The sequence below is a fragment of the Pezoporus wallicus genome, unplaced genomic scaffold (assembly GCF_028554395.1).
Source record: "Pezoporus wallicus isolate ANWC-B61680 ecotype Strahan unplaced genomic scaffold, APGP_CSIRO_Pwel_v1 contig_7339, whole genome shotgun sequence".
In the NCBI taxonomy this organism is placed as follows: domain Eukaryota; kingdom Metazoa; phylum Chordata; class Aves; order Psittaciformes; family Psittacidae; genus Pezoporus; species Pezoporus wallicus.
This window is the reverse complement of record NW_026636333.1, coordinates 223950-244886: the sequence shown is the minus strand read 5'-3', so window position 1 is coordinate 244886 and position 20937 is coordinate 223950. Positions and strand designations below refer to the sequence as shown.

General features: G+C 47.7%; 1 protein-coding gene across 3 annotated transcripts in view; it reads right to left on the bottom strand.

Moving 5' to 3' along the window:
• Window positions 1-1349: 1349 nt before the first annotated feature.
• STUM (stum, mechanosensory transduction mediator homolog) overlaps window positions 1350-20937 on the bottom strand; it is a 38873-nt gene continuing 19285 nt past the window's right edge. The window contains exons 2-3 of one of the 3 annotated variants that reach the window (XM_057400032.1): window positions 9781-9960; window positions 1350-1436 (exon numbers count right to left, since the gene is read on the bottom strand). In XM_057400032.1, the coding sequence (XP_057256015.1) occupies window positions 1396-1436; window positions 9781-9960 (221 nt within the window). In that variant the 3' untranslated portion in view covers window positions 1350-1395. Of the gene's footprint in view, window positions 1623-9771; window positions 9961-20937 lie in introns of all 3 variants that reach the window. The other 2 variants (XM_057400031.1, XM_057400033.1) reach the window with 2 other exon arrangements.

The window sequence follows — 20937 nt, the reverse complement described above, 5'->3', positions numbered from 1 at the left end:
CTTTTCCTTTTGAGCACTTCCAGCGCTGGGGTAACAAGAAGCACTGACTGGTGCTTGTCTCCCAGTGAAACCTGCCTCTCTGCTGCCTGTGTGTGTGGCTTTCATCTCCCTAAAAGCTGGTATTATTTCATCTATCTTCCTCTACGGTTACAACCGAGCAGCTCTCCTGCCTGCATCATGTTATAGATCTTTGCTTTCTGTGGAGCAGCCCCAAAAGCTGAGCTCAGCACCCCCATTTGGGTACAGGGTAGTTGCTAAATACCTATTTCTGGCTGGTCAACGTAGCAGCATGAGCCGCTGCTGAGGGTGTGAGGCAAAAGAAATGCAGCCTGAGTTATTGCTGTAGTCTTGCTTTGGAGGCTGTTATCTACTGCTCATGGATGTTTCTCAGCTGCAGTGATCTGTCTATCACCTACAGTGGCAGGGGATCACTGTTAATATGTGGCCAGGACCCTCCCCAAGCGAGAGCAGCAGTCTGGCTTTGCCCTCTTGCATCAGAGCTCTTCTGCCACCTCTTCGGAGCGGAAAAGCAGCCATGTCCCCCTTGGCTGATCTCTGGCCCTGCCTAAACACCCAGCCAGGATCAGGGCAGTCACTGCCTGGATGCCCTACCCCACCTGGCCACGGGTCTTCCAACCAGGACTGCTGCTGAGACTTGGTTAGAGCCAGGTCCTGATACTTGAGCTCTGGATACTTACCTTGGAGAAGCAGAGCAGGGATGCCGCTTCAGCCAGGAACACGTGCTGGGCTGTGATGGGATCTGTTTCCAAAGCATGGAGACACTGCCACCAAGTCTCTTTCAGAGGGAGGGGAGAAAAAGTCCTTCTTGGCTCCCCCAGTACTGTTCTACAATAGAAGCCTTTGGCAAGGTCCCTTGCTAGATAAAGGCCCCCTGGGGCTGGTGGGAGGTCTGGTCATCACATAGTGCCAGTGGATGGAAGCAGGGGATGGCCTCAGTCCCTTCATCAGTACAGCATGATTTACAGCAAGCACGTTTCTCAAGACATCTGCACAGACAGAGCTTCACTGAGCATCATATACACACAGTGAGCAGGGGAGGCTGGGCTGAGCCCTCTGCTACCACGAAGCAGTCAAGGATGGACTCTCAGGGTGGGGGAGTACAACTGGTTTGCTTTTATATACTGTAGACATTATCTCTTAACAGCTCCTTGGCTTTTGATGTCTGCAGCCAGTTTCCTTTAACAGTGAGCATAAAAAGGAGGCAAAACATCTTCAGCTACTTCCTCCTGGGAGGAGAGAGAAAGCAGCACCTCCAGCCCTTTGCCAAGGGTGTTTCCTTCTCCTGGTACCATCCTTCTCCTCCACATCAGTCGCCCATCGTGTGCTACGTTCTACCCCACGCCGTGCTTGCCCCATCTCTGCTGCTCAATGGGATCAGTGCAAGTCTCTGTCGGCTGCTCTGCACCTCCGCTCTGCTGGGTGGGCAGATGGACCAGGTTCAGACAGAAGGAAACAAAACAAAAGGGAGAAGAAGAAGAAAGACAAAGGGTAATGAAAAGGTCCGTGGCCCACAGCTGCCAAAGGAAATCTCTCGCCGTGTCTCTCTGACCATACTTGTCCCAGCCACTACAGCTGCTGTGGGATCCCCTGTTCCTTGTAGCCTGTGAGGAGGGAGGGGAAGGGAACATGATTAGTGTTAATCCCTAACAAGAACCCTCAAGTGAGCCTGGTTTACCAGGAGTGGCAAACTACATGGGAAAACAGGGGCACTGCCCTGGCCAGGCTCAGCCCTGCTTGCCCCATGCAGCCATAGGGTGCAACCACCCATGGGGTGCAACCACCTTCCTGGGCACAGGAAGGCAGGCAGCCTTGCTGCTCAGGTGCCTGGTGCCACCAGCTCCAGCATAGGCAGAGGCACATCTGCTCGAGGATGCTGTAAAGGCTCGGGAGGTACTGGTGGCCACTAACTCCAGTCCAGCCCAGTAACATAAAGCCTTTATGGAATGTTTTTCTGCAGCAGAGGGGAAATGGATGCCTTATTTACTGCTCCAGACACGGCCATTCCCTACTGCTGACCTGGCAGCCCGGTGGCTGTGCATCCGATACGCATATCTATTAATGATCTATGTCAGAACCTTGTCCTTCCAGAGGAGTGCCAGGTAGGAGGAGGCTGGTTTCCCCTTATCTACCTTTCTGTTCCTGTGCTGCCTTTTGCTAGCAGAGCTCTCCAGCAGCAATCAGTCTGTGGAGGTGAACAAACATCTCCTGCAGGAGAAGGGGGATGCCTTTAATCACAGGCTGATGTGTCAGAGTTCAACCATGGACCGCAGCATGCCTCTGTGGGCCCTTTCATTAATGATGCTCTCCTCCCTTGTTCTGCGCTTGCTTTGCTCCAGCCCAGCAGAACTACAGGTGCTTTTGTTGGGGCACAGCAGCCATCGGGTGGAACTGGAGAAAACTAAGGTGTATCAGCAACAAAGCCAATGGCACTGGAAAACTGCCTGGATGCTGCCTCCTTCCCAACCCCTCCTCTTCCCATGGCCATGAGGTTTAATGCATCTCCCAACCAAGGCAGCAGAGCCCTGGGTTCTGGGGCCACACTTTATGGGTTATCCCATATATAGTGGTTGAGGGGAGTTTGCAAACCCCATAGGGATGTCCCCATAGAGGCGCTGCTTTCCCCTGTGGGGAATAAGGCCAGGAAGCGCAATAGGAGAGCACCCACAGCTCTTGTGCAGACACAGGATAAGGAGAAGTATATGGGGTTTTTCAACACTTTGCTATGAATGCACCTGAAGCTTCACCTGCTTTCTCTTCAACAGAAGCTGGGATTGTCACTACAGTAGTCTCAATGCACAACACCTCCCTTTTAAAGGAGGAAACAAACCATCCTTACCTTCGCTGCAGCGCAGATCTTTTCATCTAGAAACCTTTAAAAACTCAGAGGTTTTCTTTGTTTAAACAACATAAGCAGCCTGTCAGTTTTATACCCCACCTTTCAACTGAGTCTGAGATTTCACATCTCACGGAGCTCTTCAAGCACCTTTCCATCAATGCTTTTTAATCTTTCTTTCCAGCCCTTATGTCAGGCTTTTGTAAGCCCCTTAAAGCTGAACACAAAATAGCAGCAGGTACCACAACCTCTGTCCTTAAGGGATTTTTTGCTGAACTAAGAACTGGCCCTGGCAAATGAACTTTGTGCTGTGGAAAAGTCCATGCATTCACCCAGCCTGGGCAGCCTGGATCTCCCGCTGCTAAACGAGCACAAGGAATAGAGAAGGAGATTAATGACACTTCTCAGCACGCATTATCCTGCACTGCCTTGCTGTCCATCATGTGCAGCTGAATAGGAAGATTCTCACATCTTTCAAACAGCTTTTTCTAGGGGGAAAAATGAGGGTTTCTTACACATTTATGACCTAAGTGTGAATCAGCTCTGAAAGAAAGATGAGCCGGTTGGAAACCTGGATTATGCACTTGTCCTACAGCACAGGTTTAATTTGTTTAGGGAGCACAGTAATGAAACCACATGGACCAGAGCTAGGCCAATCCTTAGGTAAAGAAACCAAGCTGGGTTATGATTATATTAACTTGCTTGCACAGACATGGCTTTTATTAAGATATAATAGAAATCCTTTCAGTTCTGCCATCAGTTTTTAAGCTGGCTGGAAGCCAGTTGCAGTGGCTGAGCCTGTGTGTCTCTTACATGACCAAAGTAAGCCAAAAGATGACAAAGATGACCTGTCCTAAGCTAAACTTATTAAAATAGTTATAGAACTTATTTAATATAACTTATTAAAATAGTTCAGACTTATTAGTTTATATATGGAAACAGTTACTGCATTTCTTGCATAGGGATAGGTATTCTGTACGAAGCAGCTTCACCTTAGTACACCTGCATTACAGTTGAGGTGCAGTTCTGTAAAGCAGACAGCTCTGGGACGAAGATTAAGCCGGCCTGAGGATCTCTGCTCAAAATTGCTGATTTAATCAAGTTTGCCTGAAATTGCACTTCTTCTGTAAACCACTGCAAGTCAGATTCAGTGAGAAGAAACCCCTCTGTGCACCGGCTGTCCCACAGGGACTGGGTTCATGCAGTGGCCTTGGGATGCTCTCAAGGCTGAAACAGGTCTCTGCCCTCCTCCAATGGTGCTATTGGGGCAGCCCAAGGGGCATTTCAGTGCTGGGTGAAGAGCAGGTCCCTGGGGCTGTGTGGCCACAAGACAGATGCAGAGACAGGCGACACACACACGTACAGAGGCACAAGTGGACTTGGGCTGGCAGTGGGCAGCACTGACCAAAATGAATCCCAAACAGCTTGTCCTGGCTGATGCTCGCTGCTGTCCATGGGGAGCTGCCACAGGGCAGGAGAGTAGGAGAAGGAAGAGCAGAAACAAACTTACCTTGTGAAACTTTGATGGTGAACAAAAGGAGGCAAAGGAACATGAAAGAAAGAGAGAGGGAGAAATGTAACTGTAGACAATATATCCGAAACACATGGAGAACCAGAAAAGAACGAATAAATCAGGGCTGCAGAGCAAACAGAGAACAGCTGCTCTACATCAGACACTCACACCAGGGCTGAACACTAAAATCCTTGCAATTGAAGCAGATGGATTCATTTGCGGCTCTTGTTTAAAGAGGATGGAGGAACCCTCATCTGCTTTTCAGCTCACCACTTGCTTGTGCCCACCAGTAATGTACAGCCACAGTGTGCCTCAGCCTGGCTGCATGCTGCAGACCCTGGTGGTATTCCATATCCCTAGGATACTGTCAGAACTCACCCTACCGCAGCATTTGGTAGGTGCTTCTCTCAGGCATGGTTTGGGGAACAGCAATATTTAGATTAAAAAAAGAGAAAAAGTAATGGGTCTAAGTGGGCAATTTGTCCTCAGCATCCCCTTCACCTCATGAAGGGTTACCAGCTGGGTTAGGATGTTGTTCTCCTCAGTGTCTCTCAAGTGCTTTCTGCACCCTTTCCTTCCCAGGGCAGCTGCATTACCTGCACTAGCAGATGCCCTGCAGAGAAGAGAGTCTCAGTGATGCTCTCCGAAGCGCTTTGTAGCCCAAGCGTACTGTAACCATGCAATCATCTGCTGCTGCTTCTGGCAAGGTCTGAGTGCTGTAATTAGCAAAGGAGCGACAAGCAGACAGCAAGATTGCAGGCAATCTATTGCTACTGGCTGGCAATCAGTCCCTGAGAGCCAGCTGCCCACTGCAGGAGCAGGGGCTGCAGCAGGACTCCCTGTCCTGTGGTACCACAAGCGATGGCACCTTGGCTCATTCACAAGCCCACACTTGACTCTTCGGCTACATTCATTAGAGGCAAAACAACGCCTGGACAAACAGTCCCGGACTTCTGTCCCCTGTGCCACCCCAGTGTGACATTACTGCATTGATTTCCGTGCTATTTCTGTCAAGAAACGGCACAAACCCTTTTATAACAAGCTCTGTGCAGTAGGGGGGTTCCTGGAAAGGCCATTCCTCTGCCTTCGCTGTGCACAGTGCAGCTAATGAAGACGTGCTGCGTGGGCTAGGGACAAGGTGTGCCATCAGCAGAGGGAACCTTGCCCAGAAAGCCTTAGGAGGCTCATTTTCCAGTTTGTCTTGGCAAGCCAACTAGCTGTTTCACCTCGGCTCCATGCAGCCATGGCAAAGGGGAAGCAAGGGGAGAGTCCCGATTGTTTCGTTCAAAGAAATTCAGTATCTACCTTTGCCTTCGGACAGCGCCTAAAGGAAAGGACAGTTCCCAAAGCCAAATGGTTGCTTGAAGAAGATGCCTGTGGCATTTAATGGGGCCAGCTGGCAATCCATTTAAATTAGCAGAAAAAATGACCCATGCCATCGTGCTGCCAAAAGGAACTAAAGTGTGACAGCAAAACTGCATTCAATTAATCTTCCTTCTGCTAAAGGGCACCTTACAGGAGATGAGGGCTGGATGGGACTCTGTGAGGTCAGTTGATCTCTTCCCATGTCCCGCTTTGCTTGTGACAGATGTGGGTCTACCTGCTGTTGGGGTCTTCCAGTGACAGAGAACAGATCCTGCTGTGTCACCTCTTCAGCATTTTGACCTTACCAGAGGGAAAACGTCTCCTAATTCCACACACATCTTCCCTGCTGTTATTTAAGTCTGTCTTAGGCTAAACTGCAGCCCTCTCACGTTTACTGCCCTGCTGAACCTCTTCACTGCTTGCTGTCTCCTGGTCCTCTGGACTCTCTCCAAGTCGTCCATGTGCAGTACGGTATCCAAAGCTGGCCATGAGCCTCAACGCATCTTTATGTGTGCTAATAAAGGTGAGGGGACCAGTTAACATCCTACAGGCTCTGCTCCTACCTGCCTCGTGGTGTTTGCTCCCTCCACAGCAACTCACTCTCGTGCAGCTTGCGAACACTGAAATACAAGTTGCTCCCTAATGTGTACTTCTGCACTCGATGATAATCCTTCCTTAGTGTCCTGAGCTTGTCTCCACTGAACAGCATTTATTCATCAGTCCATTTCTTTGATTTGCTTGAATCCATACACTGCCCTCACACATCCATACATAGCCTTGTAGCTGGCTGGCAAGCCCCTTCAGTCCATCACTGAGCCATGAATGAAAACACTGAGCAGAGCTGGATTCAGGAGGCACCTTTCAACACACATCATTGCCTTGTATCGTTCCAGTTCAGGAGCACGCATTTAGAGCAAGTTCTCAAGTGCATTTTCACCCAGGCCACCTCTCCCTGGTCTGTGGGTAGGAGAACGTGTCAGTGCCTGAAAGTCGGGAAGGATGGGTGAGCACCACCACCCAGAATGGATCCCTCTGCCACAGAAGAGGACCAGGACGGTCTGACAGCTTGTTCTGGACAAACACGGGCTTACTTAGTTTCTTCTGATCTTCTTTAAGCATGCAATCACTTGATGGATGCAGTTTGATTATTTCTCATAGGAACTGAAGTATATCAGATTGGCCTGTAATTCTTCTTGTTTTCTTCTCATTAAACACAGCATTATGTTATCCCCAAATCTCTGCCTCGGAGTAAGCTCTCCCTTTAATAGCTGAGAATTAGCACTAGAAGACGAAAGACATCATCAAGCCTTCCTAACTCCCACCCAACTCTCTACCAGCTAACAGACAGGCAGGTCCTGATTCAGAGACTTGGGGATCCATCCTGATTCATCCCCTCAGCAAAAGCTGGAGCATGCCCCTGAGCTCCAGCTGCTTCCCACCCTTCTCCTCACTAATAGCCTCCATCAGCTTAAACAACCACCCCCTGTGCCCTTCTGTAGCCCATCAAAACCATATGATACCCTCTCAGGGATGCCTGGAATTGGCCGTTTCAAGGTGAGGAAGACCAGAGGTGGGCAGTAATTCCATATTTAACCATTTCCCACCTGCACTCAGACTCAAGTTGCAATTGAATTGCAAAAAGGTGTACAATTTCCATCTAGTGCATCAAGTAGTTTGCACACAAACAAAACCCAACCAAAGCAAACTGTTTCCTGGCACTGTTTTTAAATGGAATGTCTTATTTGTTGCATTTGAGAGTTATTACCCTTTTGGGGGGGTTTAACATGAAAACAAAACATGAAAACCCAACCCATGTGGGGTCTGACAGGGTTGCTTGATCCAGCTGGGAGAAATGGATCACTTCTGTTCTTTGATTGAAAAATGAGTTTTTTCCTTTTATTCTTCACCAACCACGAGCTGTTTTACTTAGCCATTATTTTCTCTGCATGGTGAGTAAACTTAAAAACCAGCTATTTAATGAGACAGCAAGAAACTGCCGAGGGCTGCAACTTGTCAGATTATGTATAGCTGGTTAACATAAGACATGTTGACCCCTCTTAACCTTCTCGACTGCCACCAGAGGGGATGGGATGAAATACTGTTGTGGTAGCTGGAGAGGGACTCTTCATCAGGGACTGTGGTGATAAGACAAGGGGTAATGGGTTTAAGTTTAAACAGGGGAAGTTCAGGTTAGATGTAAGGAAGAAGTTCTTTACTGTGATGCACTGGAATGGGTTGCCCAAGGAAGCTGTGAATGCTCCATCCCTGGCAGTGTTCAAGCCCAGGTTTGATGGGGCTTGGAACAACCTGGTCTAGGGTGAGGCATCCCTGCCCAGGGCAGGGGCTTGGAACTGGATGATCTTAAGGTCCTTTCCAACCCAAACTATTCTATGATTCTATGGTTAGGGACCTCCTGCCTAACCATCCCCATCACGCACTGCTCACTCACCCTCTGCCTCCCAGACTGGTGGGGTCCAGCAAGGTGTGGGGCACAGCTCTGGGGCAATACTTCCAAGGTGCATGGTTTTCCCCAGAAACCAAACTGGAAAACCTACAGTAAGACCCTCCTGACCTCCAGCTGCTCTACCTGGAGGACACACATGAACAGGACCATGGAGGAAAGCAAGTCATGGTTTTAGCTATAGCCCCTTATCCGGACAGATGCTTTCCTGCCTCTCCCCACAACTGCACACTTGGGTCCTGCCAAACAGCAAACTGCACACGGAGGCTATCCAGCAGAGGAACAGCAGGAGAGCATATGATTATGAACATGTAATTATGGGGTTACACACAGATTGGGCAGGTTCTTAAAAGACACATCACAGATGTACACTGATTCACAATCTAGCCTCAGAAACAGCCTGGGCTACCCCTGCTCTGTGGGTACACCTGAGAGGAGACTTGGCAGGTGGTTTGCAGGGAAAAACAAAGGGCAGTGGTGCCTTTGAACTGAGGAAAGCCTTTTGCCTCGCTTATGTTCGGGTTTTAAGCATCCATTGCTTGCTCCTCATGGGGATTGCCCTTAACTCAGCCTGTAAATTGAAGCTGGCTCAGCAATTAGGGGTTTGGTGAGTGGGTTTTTCCATTTCATGATGACAAAGTGGAGCCCCTTCCAACCAAAAAGCAAAAGCTGCTTGGTAAGATGTCCTCTGGGAGAAGCTTCCTTTTGGGAACTGCCTGCCCTGCCAGCCCCCCTGAAGGATCTCAGGCTTGTTTGGTTTGGGGCAATGCCCACCAGCCTCTGCCAGCCTTTGGAAAGGGACTAGGGTGCAATCATACCCTGAGCTGTGGGCTGCTTCTGGCTTTGGAGGTGAGGCTGTCACCTTGATTCTCTGTGATACCATATAGGTATGATACAACTTTTACACCCACAGAAGTCGTTAGCAGATAAAGCCACAGATCCTGTGTTCTAGACTGGTAATGTATACTAAGTGGGTGACCTAAATTATGTATGTTTATAAAAGGATTCCTCTTTTCTTCCCCTAAATTGGTGTTTTGGATACTCCTTAAGGAGTGTAAGGGAAACCCTTCTGGAAGTAGCTAAACACTCCTCCTCGGCCTAAGATCTTGGTGTTAAACATCAAGAACAGCCTCTGGGTCAGTGTATTCTCGGGAGGATCCAGGAGAGCCCCCAGGGCTTTTCTGGGTACAGATGGCTCTGTGTGCTCCCTGGGAGCAGGACCAGTCCGAGGGAAGGTCTCGCTGACCAGACTGATGCAGTTGGAGTCACCAGGGAGAAAGGGCTTTCTCGTTCAAACACACACACAGAGGTGACCAGGGCAGGACAGCAGCAGTCACAGTGCTGGGGGACCTCATTCCTTCCTGCACTTTTCATTTCATAAAGGGGAAAGGAAGATCCTAACCCATGAGGCTCTTCCAGATGTGTCACAGGGCCCACCCCAACCATCTCCCAGCCTGCTGTGTTTCTGATGGGCTTGCAGAGCTCATCCTGTGGCTCTTTGTCCCTACAGTCCAATGGCCTGCAGAGGCATTAGCAACCCCAGCATGGATAGGAGAAGTCAAGGGGGGGTGAGTGCACTGTACTTACTTGCGAGAATGACCATGTCCATCCCCCAAAATATACTCATAATCCAGCCAACCATCACGATCGCAGTCAGGATCTGAATCAGAGCAGCAGCAATGTTCAGCCAGAACACACAACACATGTGCCTGTCGGGGAGGTCAGTCCGGGCTCCGCACAGCACGGTGAAAGCGGATACAAACGTTCCTAGGGAGAGAGCAGCAACAAAACACCCAGTGAAAGCCACGGCTTCGTGCCAGATTCCTTCCCTTAGACCCACTTATAGCATCCCGCTCCTTGTGCTCCCACTGCAGTGCTGCGAACACAGGAGGGCAGAGGCACAGCCACATCTCACTTGAACACACTACTTTCTCCCATTGAATCACAACGATACGAACCAGGACAGAAAATAAGCTCTTTGGGTTTTAGCTCCTTGCTCCTCACCCAACAGTAACCACTCATGCACTGTAGGCAGGTTACAAGGGACTGATGTGTTTGTGGAAATACCAGTCTGCCTTTTCCTTTGCCTGGTGGGTCTCTCTTGGGGTATTTACTACACAGAAGCTCTACAATGGAAAATTGCACCAGAGTTAAGAGCAGGACTGGCTCTAGAAACCCGTGCAGGTCTGTCAGTCTGTTACTGTCCACAGATACTGCTCTGGAAGGAGCACACAAAGTAAAAGGGATGCTAATGCGGCACTGCATCTCTGCACAATGCCTTCCCCAGTCACGAGTTACCTGAGAGCGTGTTTAAACAAAGCAGGAGTAGCTAAAACAAGGCTGGAGCCATAAAGCCAGGCGGTTTGGTGTTGCAGCCTGTGGCTCTGCTTGAAACCAACATAACAATCACCCTTTGGACTTCCTGTGACAATTCAGATGAAAGGATCTTGTTGATGTATGGAAGTTAAAGTAGGGGAGGAATCCACACCACAGCAACCTTTGCAAAGATTCTTCCTATATGTACCAAATATACTGATCATCTATTTGCAGGTGATGTCCTGAGCCCATGGCAAGCCGAAACCTGCAGCCCGGGGAAGCTTTGTCTGTCTCACAACCAACCTGCAGAAATACACAGGTGAAGAGCAGAAGAAACTGTTTCTGACCCCTACAGTGTGAGAGCTGCTGGCCAGGAGGTTCAGTCACAATGCATGCATGCATTTCAACACTTCTTAACATTATGAACTGTCTTTGGGGTTTTTATACAAATACCGTATTGCTAGGGCAGGTACAAAGGTGCAATGTGGATTGTACTGGATAGCCTGGTTCTTTAATGAATATCATTTCTTTAATGAATATCTAGAATCAAAAATCCTGCAGCACAATGTCCAGTGGTTTCTACAAGCATTACCCCTTTTCCTGTCACAGCATGAAAGCCTGCAAACGCCCTGTAAGATGTGACTGCATGCGATCTTCAGTCCCCGCAAGCGCCTTGTTAAACTCGGAGGAAGGAGGGAGTCCCTTGGTTTAACTGAAGATGGGGAGGCAACACTCAGTTTAAACCTTTCTAGAAGACCTCACCAGACAGAAAGAGCAGAAGGACCTGGTTGGGAGCAAAATACCACTTCATCCTGCACTGCCAGGGTGGTGGAGGAGGTAATCTCTTCCATTGCTTTATCGCCTTCAATAGGTCACAAGGATACCGGGCAATCAAGATGCTGAAATGCTGGTGAAGGCTGGCTACAGCCTAGTTTTAATCTCGCCATCCTCTGCAGGCTTCAGCTCCAGCATCTTCCCAACACTCCACCAGCTCCTGAAACCCATTCATCTTCCTGCCACTGGCTCCATCTGCTCCTATGCTCCCTCCTGCTCTCTTTGCTACCTGGAGCAGCACCAGGGCAGAGGGGAATGGGGGAGCGCTGCTGGGGTGCTGGGAGGCAGCTATATGGCAGGGAGAGGGGCAGCCTCTTCTCCCATGGATTTCCATGTCTTTTGTGTCCTCCGTTTGGCTTTATGTGAGATCTCTGCCCCACTTCACATATTTTTTCCCTTACAGTTTCTCCAAAGCAGAAGGAAGCCTGGAACATTCCCCCATGCTTGTGATATCGTTGTCTGCAAAAGTTACACCACAGCACTCTCTGAGATTAAAAATGGATTGAGGCAAGATCAGAGACTGCGTGTTTACATTTTCCCATCAGGATACAGAATCTTGCCAAATGGTAAATGAATGTCTCTTTTTGAAATGAGAATGAAAACCTTTCCCTCTCGCCTTACTTTTAACTCTTCCAAGATGTTATGACCAAAAAAAAGGCCATAAATGAGCAATAATTCTTAAGCTACAGTTTCAAATCCTTCCAGTGAAGCTTTTAAGATTTTTACATCATTAGTGAGCTGCTGAATTAGCTGATTAATCCCCTAAACACCACAGTGACTAAGGTAACGGCCAGTCCCATTCAGAAGGGAATAAAGCAAACAAAGCAGTTGAGTGTCCTTCCTTGGACAGGGAACTGATATAAAAATTAGGATTAAAATCCCATGGACCTTGGTTTACGATTCCCCCTTCAGGCCATTTTCCTACTCATGGGAGCCAATTCATTTTCTGTATTAACTATGATTAACTTTGGGAGGCTGTTGGCATTTTTAAATACAAGGCTTGAGACATGCCAGCAGGCATAAAACAGGAGGGGGTTTTTGCTCTAGTTCACATATGCTTTAAAATGTGAAGCAGAAGAAAGACTCTGAAATGCATTTGCCAAGGTAGATGTTTTCCCCTTAAGAAGCCACTGTAGTCACACATTGCCGAATATGGAAGCATTTGCATCTGGAAGCAGAGAGGTGGAGAGGAGGAGGAGGAAGGCAAGCAAGCTGGATCTGCTGATAGCTCCTGACTGCGTCAGAGCTGGGCCACCAAACCATTTCCCCTCCTGTCCAAGCATTCAGACCCTTGAATAGCTATGGCCTGGAAATCATAAACTTGGTACACAAACTGCAGCTGGGATGATGCTGGCCAAATAAATCAGCTGCCCCCAAAGGTCTCAGGCTGCGAGTGTAACCAGCAAACACACAAACTGCTGACATTGAAAGCAGATCTAAACTGAAAGCCCCCATATGCCAGTGTAAGTAATTTATAGCAAGCGTTTCTTGTATCTTCCCAATGAAAAATACCCAAACCACAGTAAAATCTGGGATTATTTTATATCACAGTAATTAGCACAGGGAGGGCGGGAGCTGAGGTCTGTGCTTCGGGAGCAGCTTCAGGGCCAGGCTGGGAGGCAATGGGAATCCGAGCTTACTCTTTTGACTCATCTCATCTCACATGGGGCAGTGTCAGACAGCTGAGGCATCCACACAGGGCTGGGCAAAGAAAGAGAGCCCCTGGGAGCCTGTGTTTGCTTTTGCTGTCAGCAGAATTAGGGTATTTTTAGATTACACCATAAATATGGAAGGCTTTTTGTCTCCAACAGTTTAACCCATTGAACATGAAGGGGATGTGTTATCTGCAGGATAACACTATGAAGAGAGAGACAATTTCTCTCCTCTCTGGTCTGTTGTCCTGCAGGACCAGTTCTCCTCTCTGGTGTATGCTGGAATGTGTGCGGATGTATGGATGTATGCATGGCCTTCCCAAGAGCATCGCCCACTCCTGGCCCCACGGAGTACATCAAAATAGTGCAAGAGGAATAGTTTGGGGTTCCTCTTGGAGGAAAAGCTCACACCCTGGAGAGAACCCTCCTGGGTCACAATGTTTGGGTCACTTATCCTGGGTGGAAGAAGACATGAGGTCAAGCCCTGAGCAGTCTCCTCCATGCTGAGCGCAGCAGTGACTGTGTTATGGAATATCTTAAGCTGCATGAGAAGTTTTCCTCTCCTTTTTGTTGTTTGCAAGAAAGCCCATCCTGGGCACTCCAGCAAAAGCTTCAGTCAGACGTGGGGCTTGGCACAGTTCATGTGCAGGACCCAGCTCTGAGCACGCTTCTGATGGCACCACCCCAGAAACATCAGAAGTGGTTGGAACCAGGGTGCAAAGCAGAGGGAGACGAGACACCGATGGCCACAGGGTAGGTGTGATTTGAGCACACAGACAACCGGTTAGTGGACCTCCCACTGACTACCAGATACCTGAAACTTCATAACAGCAAGCATCTGTGCTGCAAGGAAACCGCGTCTGATGAGCTGTCCTGCTACAGGTGCAAGAACAGCACAGTCAGGGCAGCAGCATGTGCAGATGATGATGATGATGATGATGATGATGATCCCGATTCCCTAACCTACAAAAAACCTGGAGACAGGTTGGAGCTGGGAAATACCCCTTCCTCTTCCCATGAGCTTGGGGATCATTTAGGACATTATATAGTGCTGAGAATAAGGCAGAGGTGTGGTGCTTCCTTTCCTGCTCCCAGAGGGAAATTTAGGGCCATGTTATAACTCAGGAGTTGGAGCAAAGCTACAGGTAAGCATACAGGAATGAGATTTGAGGTGTCCGTGGGAGTAAGTCTGTTGGATCGACAGTGGGGGATGTAATTAACGTGTGTGTTTTGTGGGGAGGAGATATACCTGTGTAGCTGTATTGTGTCAGGTGGGTGCTCTGTGTGGGGACATGTCTGATGTGCCTTTGAATCTTTTTAAGTGACATGATTATTAGCTGTCACCGGTATTGGCAGGTACACGAGGCAGATGTGGATGTGCTAGGTCTTGCTTGCCTGAGTCAGAAAAACTGTGTGAGAAAGGTGATAAGGGTTGTACTTATTTCCTCAGTCAATATATGGCATCTATTGGTCAAGACATCGTTGGTTCCTAAGGGCTGTGAACTCTTTTATACCCTAATTTGAACTGTAGGGCATTGTTTCAGTGGTGGAAGCCTCCCATCCTTGGCATTAATCCATATGCTAAACTGTAGTCCTTTGGGTTATGATGAGGGAAAGAGAAGTACTAAAACTTGCCCAAGAAAGGGCTATAGCGGTGTTTGCTGATGCAGAAAAGGCTTCCCCTCTGCTTAGGCAGGTAGGACTGGGCTGTGAAAAGGGCACTGTTAACAACACAATGAAGTGAAGCTGCAAAGCATTAACACTGATTGTCTGCTGAAGTCTAAAGCAATTGCTTGGGTCTTTGCTTGAGAAAACAGCAGCAAAGTACAAGCCCCTGGCAGTGTTCTGGTCAGTGTGCGTCCTCACCAGTGCCTTGAGTCTCTGCTTGGCTGGAATTCACTAGGACTTAGGCTGCACCAGAGAGAACCTGCTAGTGCAGATGTACCACCTAAACCCTCTGAGATGGGAGCTTTCTTTCCAAGCTTCCTGGACAGAAAAGGCTGCTTCAGAAGGATACTTGATGCATCTGTGTGTGATCTACTATGGCTCTCACAGCCTGAATACAGTGCTCTTGTCAGGGCCTTAGCTTCCTCTGAGAGCTGTGACTGTGGGCAGGAGGCATGCAGTGAACTCCTGGTTTGCAGCAAAAGCGGAGGCTGGAGCATGTCACCCTGAGGGAGCTAACCTCTTCTGATTACCTGGGCCAGGCTCCATGGCCAGGTGTGCTCCTTGGCCAAGAGCATATTCCCACCCAGCTGCCTCAGAGGCACTCCAAGCAAGCACCAGAAGACACAGAGCCACTCATCAAACAGGTCCCCTTGAAAAGAGGTGCACACAGCAGCACTCCTGGAGCAGAGCATCCAGCTGAAGTGTCTGTGGCCTTCTCACATGGAGAATCCTGAAGAACTCATGCTGCTACTATGGGCTGGGGCCAGTGTTTAGTCCAGGGTACGGAAGCTGTCGTTTACACACACACAATTCACCTGTTAGTGGGTGCTGGGACTTGTCATCTCTATGCTCATTGTATTTCAAGAAACAAGACTGCAATGTAGTGCTGCAGTGCCAGCGAGGCTCAGGTGTCCCACCCAAGAGGACGCACAACCTGAGTGTCAATGGTGTTCCCTATGTCCTTCCCCTTGTAGCTCATTTCAGCCATGGAAGTAAGCTAGGACTCAGTGCAATTACCTGGTTTTCTCTAAGAAATACTGGTGGTTTAGACAAACACCTTAAAGGCTTGGGGGTTAGGCTAAAGATTAATTAAATAGCCATTGGCAAAGCTCTCTTTCCCATCCCAGTGTCCATACAGACTAAAGCCTACCCCTGCCAAATACACTGCAAGGGGGTGGATAGGTAGCTTTAGTGATTTGAGAGGGAAGAAAGCAGGAGCAGTGGACAGCTTGGAAAACAGGAGCCTTGCTTCATCACAGGCAGCAGCTCTTAAAACTGAAAATCTGAATCCCATACGTAACAAACACTGCTGCGAGGGGGGAACATCAGTGATGTGCAGGCACCTTGGTGGCAAAGCAAACGTCAGGTCTCGTGGAGAGCAATGTGGACAGGACTCGGGCAAGAACAGCAGGAGCCGAAGGGTAGGAGAGGGAGAAGAGAAAGGGAAGGAGGAGAGAGTGGAGGCAGCAAACGTGACAGAACCTAGATGTTGCCATGGAGAGTAGCTCATGAATTTTCCTCCATGGCCTGCTATTAAAAATGCTTTGTTTAGCTCCTGCCAGGACACTGGTTTTGTTTTCCCCTTCCATATCGGAAGGACGTTCAAAGTGAGTTCTGGCTCTCTACAGTCCTATTGGCTTCACTATGGGCAAAAAACCACAGCTGCTTCTTGCGGTTCTTGTCTCCGCAGGATTTGTTCCAACTCCCAAGTCTACAGAAGGCAGACTGTGTTTAAGATCAGCTTTCTGTTTTCCCTATGCATGTGGAAAGAAGTCCAGCATGTTCCAAAGCGTTATATGCCCATGACTGATCACAACTGCTTTAGTACATCACTGCAGCTCCAGCACTGAGCTCTGCATCTGTTTGTTATTAGTAGGCTTATGTCATGTGGTCAGAACAGACTTGGTGATGTTTATGTAGCATCTACACAAGGCGGCCCACGAGCAAGTAAGATAGCGCTGCCTTTGCATCAAAAATGAGACTTTTCCTCCTATTTAATGCTTTAGAAAGTTAACTCTTCTGAAAACGCAGCTTTTTAACACAAACTTTAAAACCTGACTGCAATAAACTTTCACAGCTAAAAATACACGGTGAAATTTCAAATTACACAGAGGGGTTGCGTGAAGGTGAAGTGACTTACTAATGCTTTAATTATATATGGAGCCATTGGCATTATTTTTACTCTGCAATGTTTTGAACACTTAAAAACAACCACCCATAAATAGTGAGACTGCAGCACAGCTTGTTCCACTGCCAGACATTCCACAATCCTTGGGTGAAGTTTTTCAATCCGGCCCTAGGGTTTAATTCTGTTGACTTTGTGCTTCAAATTAAGGGTGTGCTTGAAGTATTTGAGGTTGGAGAAGTTCTGCTGCTGAACGGTGATGCAGGGCCCCACTGCGTAACATATGGTAGTGGAGCAGACCTCAGACTTCTGCCAGGACAACCTGGTCTAGTGGAAGGTGTCCCTGCCCATGGGAGGGGGGTGGAACTGGATGAGCTTTAAGGTCCCTCCCAACCCAAACCATTCTATGATAAATTCTTTACCACTTACCTTAGCTGACACACGGGTTAACTCTCTGAACACAAAGCAATTTGTCGCCCCTTCCCAGCTTCTTCCTGATGTAATGCTAGCACCTCACCAACAGCCATCTTCCTTCCTAACCTGTTCCGGCTCCTGTTTGGGTCACTTGAGCATCCCTGCCTGTCCAAGTAGAACTGTAGCTGTTCACTACACCTGCCTTGTTGACTGTCATGCTATAGAGATATAAACACTTTGCTGAATGTACAGAAGTCATCCTTTAGGCACAAGTAGCCTAGCAGCTTCAGCTCCAGAGACTAATGCGGCTTGCTTCTTTCCTGCAGCTAGACTAGCTTGGTTAAAGCTAATATGGTTCTCAGTAGTACTCTGCAACTTGTAAGATAGATGTTTGCTATGAAGCAGGCCACAGGCTGTCTGCATGACACAGAGAGGAAACAAAGAGCCTAAATGACATGCCCTTGTTCTGCGGCTAGCCAGAGGCGCTGCTATGAAAAGAACCGAGCCACTGCAGCCTTACTTGTTTCCTTGCTAATGGAATAAGGAGAGAAGTCCAATTAATTGGCATCCTTATTAAGTATGGAGCATTGAGAGAAATAATGTAATTGGCTTCCAGTTACAACAACAAACATAAGGCATGACTGCTGTTTACAGCATAGGGCACTTTGCTATAGGCTCGTCTGCCCTAAGTGGATGCATTCATGCTACCCTGTAATTTTATCAGCAAATTAAAAGCTATGTTCCATGGAAATAATCTTACTTGCTGGTCTCACTCTGCTGTCTCCTGCCATGCAGAACTTCCTGTATTTGCGCAGTCTACAATGAAGCTAGGTGCTTATTCCACCCTGTACTCCCCTCTCCTTGCACCAGCTACCCAGGAACACCAGCTTGGGTGCTAGCCATGCCTCTCTTAGTCCCAGGCTGCCCTGTACCTACCTACTGGAGGGGCTCAGGATCCAAGTGACAGGAGAACCAAAGAGATTCGAATCTTCCACTAAAATATCTCATGTTTTTAAGACTATTATCCTAATTCACAGTTCTCGAGCATCCCCAGAAATCAGTTTTCTGGGGGCTTTTTTAATGTACCTCCAGAAACAAAATTTGAGTCATTCCATTTTATGCTGTTGATATATAATTAATTGGGATGTGGCTTTTCACGCAAACCTTACAAACCTGGAAGCTTCAAGAGCAGAATGTCTGCAGAGAGTCCCTTTTGCTTCTGAGTGGCCATGAAACCACCTGTAAGGAAAGCTTTTTTTGGCTTTCTGATACCTCCAGTTCCGAAAGGCTCTCAGAAATGAGCTTCACAAAGGAGAAAAATAAACAGGAAAAGGCTATGGAGTCTCAAGAACTTTCACAAAGGCTCTTGCCAATTATATAATGATGAACAGAAGTTTATTCTTTATTGCCTGTACCCGGTAACACTCATTTTTGTGGGGTACAGAGTGGGAAGAGGGTGTGTGTGACCTTCCAGTCTCAACCCCCACCTTTAGTGAAGGGCTCACAAAGGCACTCGGTGTTCTGCTGGGTGAAGCCAGATCAAATGCTCATCTGTTTTCCTGCTGCTGCCTTCCCACATATAATTAAGCGCTATTAGTACCCATTTCAGGGTGCCCTTCTTCAGCAGAAGGAAAGCAGCAGGCTAAGGGCAACGTAAGGTTCTTTCTCCTGCTTTATCTGTCTGCATTCAGACAAGCAGCCACAGCTCAAGGTGAGGTCTGCAGCTTGTCTGTCTTTCTGATCACTGCCTTGCAATGAATTTTTAGCCCTTTGAAGCTACCAAACTGCATTTGCTCTGCTTGTGGAAGGATAGATTAACTACTGAGATTCACAGAGCGGTGAATCTGAGCTTGCTCTAATACCCTGGAGTCCTTAACTGTGAAGACAAGCTATCTTAATTAGGCACTATCAAGACACAAAACAGGATTAACCTTATTAGACAGTTAGATGGGGATGCAGAGCAATTACGTTTTGCTACCAATCAAGACAACTGAAATGGAAGAGTAATAAAGCGCATCAGCCTCCAAAATCACCCCAAAGTACAAGCTATCTTTTAAGTTAGCATAGGAATGTAAAACAAACCCATGGCAAATGTACAGAGATAAATGTGCAGGAGACTAAAAAATACCTTTCTTTTTTAACCCAAGATATATCAGTGCATGCATTTTGAGCCCAAGTGTCTCAAGCAGGACTTAAAGGGGACATGACAGTTACACTTGGTAGCCCAGAGGTGTGGTGCTGCACCTGGGAGTCTGGAATATGTTTTGGGAGACCAGAATTCAGTCCTAGCTTTACAGCTGCTTGATAAATAACTCTTAAGTGGTGACTTTCTTCTTGCAGTGCCAGAGTAACATTATTAAGGTGCTAGCACCACTAATTTCAAGTCTTTTTTTCCCCTATTTAGCTAGTCTTGTCTTGGGTAATTTAGTATCTTTCATGCACCTAACATGATGGGGCTACATCCCTTCTGTTCAGTGCTACTGTAAGTCAGATAGTGACCAGGTCTTGCTTTTAAAGGATAGTTTTCACAAAAGCATTATTCTTTCTTAGGTGAAAAGTAAAGCACTTTATCTACTCAACCCTCTGCAAAGCTGCTGTTTTACTTACGTACATAACATCTGAAATATTTAGGAGGTGATGCTTTACACTCTTAAGTTTGCCTTTGGTACCTCCAGGTGATTCAGACAGAAAACAAGCAATCTCATTTCACCATAGTTTACCTAATGGAGAATACAAAGATGTCCTATCCTGTCCGGCAAAACCACAGAGGATGACAATGAACCACACAGATGTGGGCTGTAACAAACCCAGACTCCTTGGTGAGGAAGATGGGAGCTATAATTGTAGAGGTGAAGCATATAGCCAGAATGAGCTTCTACACATCACCTGCTGTCTACGATCTTGCTCCTATGAGGAAGATGGGGAGATCTAGAGTCTTCTAGAGCCTTTCTGGTTCCCCATGGAAAGGCCTCAGGCAGGCCAACAAAAGCAGTGGAGAAATGAGCTGCTGGCAGCAGAGAAATGAGCTGTGGTACCTTATGCCTGACATCGCCCCACTGCAGGCTCCATAAATAGAGCAGGCTGGAGTGACCCCTGATCTTACAGATTCTGTGAATATGAGCACCAGCCAAGACAAATGAATTCAGCCCAGCTATCATTGTTTTCTAAAAGGAAAATTTCTTACTAGGTGGAGAAAATGGAGATTATGGAGGTTACTGCACTGTATCTGTATCAGCAAGCACCTACAATATCGTGGACAAGAACATGAGCAGCCTGCTCTCGTATAACCCACTTGGAGGAAGGACTAGATGACCTCCAGAAGTCTCTTGTCTCTTCCAGCCTCAGCCATTCTATGGCATTTCAGTAACTTTAACTACTCTACACAAGCCTTAGCTAATCTTTCTGTTTCTCTTCCCAGAGCCATGCCACTACACAACTTGAACACAGGGCTCTTCATGATTTTTTCAATTTGATTGTGAAGAGCTGTTCTGGTTCTTAAGAGATCAGGTGCAACTACTCTCATAGCAATCAGTACACCCAAGCAGAAAGCATGTCTGAGTTGCTGATCGTGCCAAAACAGGTGAACTTCACGTCAACAGCTCCCCCCACTTTGACACTTGCCCCTCTGAGTGCATGCATGCTCGCTCATCTCAAACAGCTCAGCCAGCCTCTGACGGGAGATACCTTTGTACTAAGAGGAAATGGTGCCTTATATAAAGTGTGGGCTTTCTTTAA